Source organism: Cebus imitator, unplaced genomic scaffold (assembly GCF_001604975.1).
Source record: "Cebus imitator isolate Cc_AM_T3 unplaced genomic scaffold, Cebus_imitator-1.0 Scaffold96, whole genome shotgun sequence".
Classification (NCBI taxonomy): domain Eukaryota; kingdom Metazoa; phylum Chordata; class Mammalia; order Primates; family Cebidae; genus Cebus; species Cebus imitator.
Window position 1 is genome coordinate 3,545,588 of NW_016107411.1, and position 8,809 is coordinate 3,554,396.

Genomic DNA, 8,809 nt, shown 5'->3' on the forward strand with positions numbered 1-8,809 from the left:
CCACCATGCCCAGCTAATTTTTTGTATTTTTAGTAGAGACGGGGTTTCGCCATGTTGACCAGGATGGTCTCGATCTCTTGACCTCGTGATCCACCCGCCTCGGCCTCCCAAAGTGCTGAGATTACAGGCTTGAGCCACCGCACCCGGCGTCGGCTCTTAAGACTCCTGAAGCAGCCACCACACCTAGCCTCCTATGTACTTCTATACTGGCACCCTGGGCAACATGCCACAGGAAATGAACACTCACGGTATCTTCTCCCCATCAGCCACCCCACTAGATGCTACTAAAATAGGCTGTTCAGGCTCTGGGGGAGAAACAGCCAATCAGAGCTGCCCATTCAGGTTCTTCCGCACCTGGAATGGGTATCATCTCTTTTTTATTAAGAGATATCCTGTTGGACATGGCGGCTCTCGCCTGTAATCCCAGAACTTTGGGAGGCCAAGGCGGGCAGATCACGAGGTCAGGAGATTGAGACCATCCTGGCCAACATGGTGAAATCCCCTCTCTACTAAAAAACAAAAAATTAGCCGGGTATGGTGGCACACACCTGTAGTCCCAGCTACTGGGGAGGCTGCGGCAGGAGAATCGCTTGAACCTGGGAGGCAGAGGTTGCAGTGAGCTGAGATCATGCCACTGCACCCCAGCCTGGGCAACAAAGTGAGACTCTGTCTCAATCAATCAATCAATAAATGGAATGACAATATATATTTGTTTAGAAAGGGGATTACTATGAAACTACCCATTGTATCACAGTCAGTGACAAAACGATAGAGTTCCTCTATGCGTTATCTCACCACAAAGGGTAGAAACCTTAGGCCTAAGTTGAACAGTCTGAACTGTGGTATTACAGTAAAGTTCTCAGCATACAGCTGCCCCTTAGCAACTGCAGGCGACTGGTTCCAGGGCCTCCCTTGATATCAAAATCTGTACATGTTCACATCTTTTATATAAATTGGCACAGTATCTGCATATAGCTACACACATCCTCCTGTATACTTTAAATCATCTCTAAATTACTTAAAATACCTAGTACAACAACATAAATGTTATGTAAACAGTTGTTATATTGTGTTAAAATTTTTTTTTTTTTTATTGTTGTACTGGGTTTTTTGTTTTTTTTTTTCCTGAGGCAGAGTCTTGCTCTGTCACCCAGGCTGGGGTGCAGTGGCGCAATCTCGGCTCACTGCAACCTCCTCCTCCTGGGTTCAAGCGATTCTTCTGCCTCAGCCTCCCTAGTAGCTGAGACTATAGGCGCTTGCCACCACACCTGGCAAATTTTTATATTCTTTTAGTAGAGATGGGGTCTCACCATGTTGGCCAGTCTGGTCTTGAACTCCCGACCTGAAATGATCCACTTGCCTTGGCCTCCCAAAGTGCTGAGATTACAGGCATGAGCCACAATGCCCAGCCTATTTTTTATTTTTAAAAAAATATTTTCCATTAATGGTTGGTTGAATCCGTGGGTTTGGAACCCACAAATACAGAGAACCAACTGTATACACTCCTATTCTGTGAGGACAGAGACACCTTCCTGTGAGATACCTCTTGGAGTGACAGGTGCGCACCCAGGTCCTTGAGCAACATCAGCTGCATTATCTACAAGATATTCAAGCTTGGGGGATAGATTGGCATGCCAGCAAATACGGAAGCCACAAGGATCACACCATTGGGAGAAGGGACAGGGAAGGTGTTTCCCACAATGTAAGAACCACTTCCACATAGAGGAGTCAAATAAGAAATAAGTGAGTACGCCAAGCCATACATTGTAAGCCAGCAGTCAGCATCCCCCAGAACTAACCAGCCCCACAGACATAGCCACAGGACTTACAGACAAGCATACTGAGCTTGCATATTGCAATGACTCTTGGACACACCTTTACTGAGAACTCACATCATCAATGTGATCCCAGCCCAGCTCTCTTCAGAAATAATAGAACCGAAAACACATGCTATAAGACATGCTAGTAGATCTCTGTCCCTCTTGGCACTTAAACACAGTTTTTACTATGTTGATTTCCATTCACTCAATTTTGGTTTGTTTCCTTCCATATGTTTCCTATATGTATCCTAACTCTCCATTAGTCTGGGGCTCACTGGGGGCATCGACATTTCTTTCTCTGCATTGCACAAAAACAAACAAACACAGAATGAACACATCAATAAACCATACTAAGTGTTTCCCCTCACAGTTGAAATATGTCCACACCTAATTACTCCATCCACAGAGTTCTTGGATCTAAAAATGCAACCAGTCTCACCTTCGCTGACATGAAATATTTACATTATTCTTCCTCAAATTTGTTTTGCTCTAAAGTCTTGAAATCACTTTCTTAATTCCTTGCCAAATGGATACTGGATATTCATAATTAAAAAGTATTTCTCCATATATATTTCAGAGTTTAGTTCTTGGTAGCAACTAGTAAAGCCTACTTCCTAATCTCAGGCAGTTTATTAATAAAGTGCTGAGGCTTTATGATTCATTTCCATGGATTAAAGCCCAGCGGCCTAAGTCACCAGCCCCCAAACCTGTTTTGAGATATTTTAATTTTATTTAAAAGGCCCAAGGATCAGGGCATTGCAAACAAATGTTGTTCGCTGTAATTCCACTTGACTCTCCCCCCTGCTGTTACTGGTGGCTGCAAGCCCAGCATGGCCTCTGCAAGCCCTGCAACTATATACCACTCAGGCTGGGGTTGGCATACCCGCTTATTGCTGTAGCTCCCCAGAGAAAGGGAAGGACCTGTCTAGGGGAGAAAGGTCAGAGTCCAGAGGAGTCCTGTGGCAGCACATATTCTTACCGCATCGAACTCCGCTTGATCATCCTCAGGTAGGTCGCTGGTTTCATAAACATCTGGCTCATTCCTGGCCTGCAGGTAGAAGCAGTGACCACCCAATCTCACTACCCAGCATCCAACAACACCCCTTACCCCACTCCATTTGAATAAGCTAACGGAGAAGACAGGGTGTGATGCCAGGGTTCTGTCCTTTCTCCTCCACCCGCCCCGTGAGTCAACAGTATGTCAGTTCCCCTGCCTCAACGGGTAGGGATAACAGAGGAGACAGTTGGGACCTGACGGTAAACAGTGACTGTAAGTGATAACAACGATGTTACCCTAAATCTAGAGGCGGGCAGGTCCCTGGCAATCAGTATTGCCGAAGGTGAGGGCTATTCTCCAATTAGGCCCAGTACACCACTTCCCTGCCACAAGGATTGAGAGTGACTCAGAACCTTAATACCCAAGGTCCTGCGTCCCAACCCCCACCTTGAGAAGCAGGGCAGTGCAAAAGGAAAGAAGGTACACGCCAGGATTGTCATGATGGAGGGGCGAGGGCACAGGTTCCCCCAAGGATAGAGCTCCCTATCTGGCACAAGACGGTTCTGCCACAGTAACCTCTTCCTTGGCAGGATGAAGGCCATCACTAAGTGGCCTGGTGTGTGTGTCTGGGGTAGGGATGTAGGGGTCTTATGGAGAGGTTTTGGGGGGCACGGGCGGCACTGACACGGATGGTGGAAACACTCGGGCACAAGCGGTCAGTGCCCGGAGAAGATATCTGGGCCGAGCTACCGGCGCCTGCCGGAGAGGTGGCCTGGTGCGCCGCGCGGCGGCCCAGCCCAATCCGGTCAGAAGAGTTCGGAGGGTGCTGCGGCCGGTCGGAGAGCGAGCGGCGGGACACCTTGGGCAGAAGATGGGCAGCAGGCGGAAGGGGTCGCGGGCTGGTTTCTGTTGGGGGTCCTTGGGAAGTCGGGGGCGCGGTCTTGGGGAGCCGGGGCCGGCCCTGTACTCACAATGCCGGGAAGGTCGGCGTATTTAGGGTCCGCCATGGCGGCGGCGAGACGGGGCTGGGGGACCGGGGCCTCAGTAGAGCCGGGGACGGTGTTCGGGTAGGGGAGAGGCTGGGTTCAGGTCCCCGGCCAAGGCGGCGGCAAAGGGAGCGGCAGATGAGCAGGAAGTCTCGCGACAAGAGTAGCACAGCAGAAGGGTAGAGCAAAAGTCGCGAGAACAGCCTCGCTGCCACACCCCTGGAGAGACCAGGATTGGGGAGAAAGAGGCCAGGGAATGAGGTAATGGCCAGGGGACGCCGCCCAGGATTGTGGGATGTGTAGTTTTGGTGTACCGGGGCTTGGGTGTGGAGCGACAATAACGAACCTTGGGGAGCTATTTCATCCAGCGTTTTCTCTCACTTTTACACCAAGTCAGTGAAAGGACATTTATAATTCCTGTTTTGGGCTCCAAGGAATTAAATGACTAGATTAAATCATACAGCTAGTCATATTGTGACACAGCCAGGGTTTCAAAAACAAGAACTTTGCTTGATACTGTTTCTTATAAAAATAAAATAAAAATAACAATAAGTAAAATTTAGTAAATGCTTACTGTATGTTAGGAATGAAAAAGTTAAGCAATCTTCTCAAGTAAGGGTTTTCAGATCATTTGAATTTCAGATAAGAAGTAGGTGTGTGTGGTGTGGTATGTGTGTGTACACTAACACAAAAAATTATGTATCTGAAATTCAAAATTTTTTCTTATTTATTTATTTAGAGATGGAGTTTCACCATGTTAGCCAGGCTGGTCTTGAACTCCTGACCTCAGATGATCCGCTCGCCTCAGCCTCTCAAAGGGCTGGGATTACAGGCATGAGCCTCTGAGCCTGGCCCTGAAATTCAAATTAAGCTGAGCATCCTGTTTTTGTTTTTTGTTTTTCAAATCTGGCAATCCTATCTGAAATTCATAAATAGGTAAGCGGTGTCTCCACATCTGTCTGAACACTCTCTGTGCTCTTAACCATTTGGTTTATAGTTCTCAGACTTTTATTTATTTTTAAATTTAAAAATTTTTAAAATTTTGTGGATACACAGTAGATGTATGTATTTATGGGACACATGAGATATTTTGATACAAGTGTGCAATGTGAAATGACCATATCATGGAGAAGAGGGTATCCATCCTCTCAAGCATTTATCTTTTAAGATACAAATAATCTAATTACACCCTTAAGTTATTTAAAAATGTACAATTAAGTTATTCCTGACTATAGTCACCCTATTGTGTTATCAAATAGTAGGTCTTATTATACTTTCTATTTTTTTGTACCCATTCACCATCCTTACTTCCCGTTCTCAGACTTTTAAATTTCATGATTCAATAAAATTAAAACAACTACAAATCTTGAGGACAGACATAGCATAGCATTGTTACTTTCTATCACCATCATTACTTGGTAGAAAAGCAGGAAGGACACACTCAGAATAAAAGACAGTCCTTTGAAACTTATCAAATCTAGCTTTATAAAAAACCAAAAAACCAAAAAACCAAAAAACCTCACCACATTGTTCTTTTGGAGGTGGGGCATACGCAGTGAACTTTTGTCTCTGACCGGTGACACTCCAAGGACTGGCATTTTGAAACTCCTTTACTACAGATGCGACCTTGGAGGCCCTGGGGGCCCAAAGATGGGATGTTTCCCAGGATATTTCCTGAGCTTGCAGAATGCTGCAACACTTAGAAATGGTGCCAAACCAAGTGACTATTGAGTTCTTGAGTTTGGAACTCATTTTCTTTCTCCAGGCTCCTCCCCAAGCCTCTATCCCTTTCTCCATAGTCCTACCGCTTTCCTATCCTGTTCCTTATGTTGGACTCTTTTCTTTCAGTTCCCTTAAGACTCAAGGTGGGTTAGAGGTGTAGCCCCAATGTGGGAAACCCCGCTCAGCTGAGTTCTGAGTAGTTAGGTCTTGTCTGGCCAGGCTATCAGCGTCTTACTTTTGTCCCATAGTGTCTAAGTGACCTTAAACACTCACCAGACAATTGCTGAGCAGAACTTTCCTCTCCTCCTCCCTTCTCCCATCCACCCCGCCCTTCCCCTTGGCCTAGAACCTCAACTCCTGCAGTCCAACTCTGTTGGTCAGCAGAGGCCTGTGACTTGGAGAAAAATCAATTTGGCCAGCTTCTTGGTGGTTCTTTCCAGGGGCTGCAGCAGGAGTCTGACCCAAAGGGAGGAAGGACAAGGAATCTCTGGGCTTGGCACTTCTTTTGTTTTTCTTCCCCCACATCTTTTTTTTTGGGAGTGTTGGGTGGGAGCAGGGGCTGAGGTATTGGGACTCTATCCTCCAATGGTTACTGAGACAGGAAGAAACACACACACTGAACTTGCCTGAAACCCAAATGCAGGTGTTTGCCTTAGATTTCAAAATCTCTCTGGCCTTAGGCATCTCCATCATTGCCCCTCCTCCACTGCTTTCTGACTCCCTTTCTATTGCAAAAATGTTTCCTGCCCACCTTCATCCCATCCTCAACTGAAGACACGAAAATAAGAATTGTGTCTGGTTTTGAATTCCCATAACCCAGAATGGGAGTTTGTCTTCCCTGAAACTGGGGACCTGGTGTGTATCTTTGGGAGACAGGAGAGTACACCTTTGGATGTGGCAGGCAGGGGAAGGGAGTAGCCAGAACCTCCCTGACACTCATCTGACACCCACCTCCATAGGACTACAGGCAGCGGTCCCCCAGAAGGCTGAGTGGGTTAGGAGTCCAGCTTCCGTGCGTGTGGGATGTGGGACGCGGTAAGGGGAGAATGAGAAGTGTGACCCCAGTTTGGAGAGAGGACTGTGACGGGTTGAGGGATGCCCTGGAATAAAGTGAGTGGGAGATCTGCTGAACCTTTTCCCTACACAGGCGACAGGCCCATCTCAGTCCCCTTGTCCCTTCCAGGGGGTGGAGTCTGAGGGAGGGACAAACAGGTCGGGGGTGTGGGGGTGGGATGCAGGGAGTGAGTTGGGTGGGGAAGGGTCTAGGGTAAGGTTATCTCCCAACGTTAGGGGTGAGGGAGGGAGGAGAGGGGCGGTGAGGTCCCACCCTTCGGGGGTCGACGTCGAGCCAGCGCCCCCAGCGGAGGGAGCCCCGCCCCCGCTCCTCCATCGCGGCCCCGCCCAGGCCCGCAGCGCGGCGCTGCAGCGCGAGGGGCGGAGAGGCAGAGCGCCGGAGAGGACCAGACGCCCAGGTCGCCCGCATCCCGCTGCCGCAGGAGAGAGACAGCGCGCCCCGGCCCTGCTCCCCAGGCTTCGCCCGGACGCCCTCAACTCTGCCTCCAGAGACCGAGCACCTGTCTCGCCTCGGCCTCAGCTGAGCGCCCCCTCCTCTGGAGCACACACCACCCCTGCAACCAAGAAGTGTCCCAGCCCCACGCCGGCGACGACCATGGCGGAGACCAACAACGAATGTAGCATCAAGGTGCTCTGCCGATTCCGGCCCCTGAACCAGGCTGAGATTCTGCGGGGAGACAAGTTCATCCCCATTTTCCAAGGGGACGACAGCGTCGTTATTGGGGTGAGTGTCACCCAGGAGGGAATTCGGGGAGGGGGCAGGTGACTGAATCTTTCCCCCACGCAGAGCCGTCGTCTCTGCCTGTCCCTCTGCGCCCCCTCCCCGCCGCTCATCCTTCATCCTCTTCCCCGCAGCCCCTCCTCTCCCCTGCATCAGGATGGCTGGGTGTGGCCTGGCCAGGCCAGCGGCCGAGTCTCCGCAGAGTGCAGGGGGCTACTTCCCTACCATCGGGAGACCCAGCTCCCCTTTGCTGCTTCCTGAAGCATCTCCTCGCCTTAGAGCCAGTCCTGTGTTTTTCTGATGTTTTCCCCTTCTCCACCTCCCCTCCCCTAGAGAAAGCACATCTTCCCTTTGTTATTGGCTCAGATCTCTACCCCCACCTCTCAGGAAGGTAGGGGTAAGACTATTGGGTGGGTTAGATGGGAGGTGAACAGTCCAGGGTCTCTGCAGAGGTGTGGATGGGAGTGGGCTCTAAGATCAAACCCTCCATCATTCCCTAAAGTAGTTATAGCCTGAATTTGTGTGTGTGTGTTGGGGGGAACAGGTCTGATGAAGGGTTTACTGGGAAAGAAATGCATTGATGCCACACCCAGTCCTGGAATCCTAAGATCAGGTCTGCTTTTCAGTCTCAGGTACAGTAGGAAGAGGGTTTCAGATTCCCCAACTGACCCCCCCAAAGAATAATGCCCACACCCTGAGATCCTAGTAAGTACTTGCTTATTCATCCTTTCTCTTGAGGATCCAATAAAAAGTAGCCATCCACCTCTACCTCATCAGGACAGCCCTACCCAAGGAGAATATCTTAAGGGAACCAATATTTACAGTGGGCCTGTTATTCTACACTTGGAAGTAGTATCAATATTTCCATTTTACAGATGCAGAAATTGAGGCCCAAAGAACTCGAATAACTTTCTCAAGGTCATGCTATAAATCCATGGATCTGAACCTCAATCTGTGACTGCAAACCTCCCATCTCTTCCTATCACATTGTGTCCCCAGGTTTCTGTTCTGCACCTTCATCTGTAATGGCCCAAAGGGAAATTCTAGGCCTTGCGCACTTCCCCTTTCCCAGGTTGGTAGGGACCTCAGGCTGTGTGTGGGGAGAAAGGATCTGGGGTCGAATCCTGTAGGGCTTGAGGAGTGCTGGGCCAGGAAGCGAAAGTCAGCTTGAGAAGGGAGGGGCAGGTGTGAGGGCAGTCAAGGTCAGAGGTGCTTCTTATGTATCTTTATCCACAGTGCTTGGCACAGAGCACCTGGAAACAGGTTTGTTAAAGGAATGAAGGAAAGAAGGGGAGGAAGTCTGGGCCTTCTGAGTCAGTGAGCATGGGACTTTGAGTAAACATACCTCTGGGGAGACCTGCTTGCCGGTCCCCCAGAGCCCCAGTCTGTCACCACCCTGCACCTTTACCCACACCGTTAACTCAGATGAGTGCTTTTGTCTGTGTCTGCGTGTGTGTGTGTGTGTGTGTGTGTGTGTGTGTGTGTGTGT

The 8,809-nt window shown here is 49.3% G+C and overlaps 2 protein-coding genes across 6 annotated transcripts in view; one reads left to right on the top strand and one right to left on the bottom strand.

Moving 5' to 3' along the window:
• The window catches only part of DCTN2 (dynactin subunit 2), a 17,478-nt gene extending 13,390 nt beyond the window's left edge, over nucleotides 1–4,088 (bottom strand). The window contains exons 1-2 of one of the 3 annotated variants that reach the window (XM_017536223.1): nucleotides 3,789–4,088; nucleotides 2,800–2,868 (exon numbers count right to left, since the gene is read on the bottom strand). In XM_017536223.1, the coding sequence (XP_017391712.1) occupies nucleotides 2,800–2,868; nucleotides 3,789–3,824 (105 nt within the window). In that variant the 5' untranslated portion in view covers nucleotides 3,825–4,088. The remainder of the gene's footprint in view (nucleotides 1–2,799; nucleotides 2,869–3,788) is intronic. The other 2 variants (XM_037741236.1, XM_017536222.2) reach the window with 2 other exon arrangements.
• A 2,759-nt stretch (nucleotides 4,089–6,847) lies between these two features.
• Nucleotides 6,848–8,809, top strand: part of KIF5A (kinesin family member 5A) — a 38,572-nt gene continuing 36,610 nt past the window's right edge. For 2 of the 3 annotated variants that reach the window (XR_001827478.2, XR_001827479.2), the window contains exon 1: nucleotides 6,849–7,323. Coding sequence is in view for 1 of the 3 variants with exons in the window: in XM_017536226.2 (XP_017391715.1) it covers nucleotides 7,195–7,323 (129 nt within the window). In the remaining 2 variants the exon portion in view is untranslated. Of the gene's footprint in view, nucleotides 7,324–8,809 lie in introns of all 3 variants that reach the window. The other variant, XM_017536226.2, reaches the window with a different exon arrangement.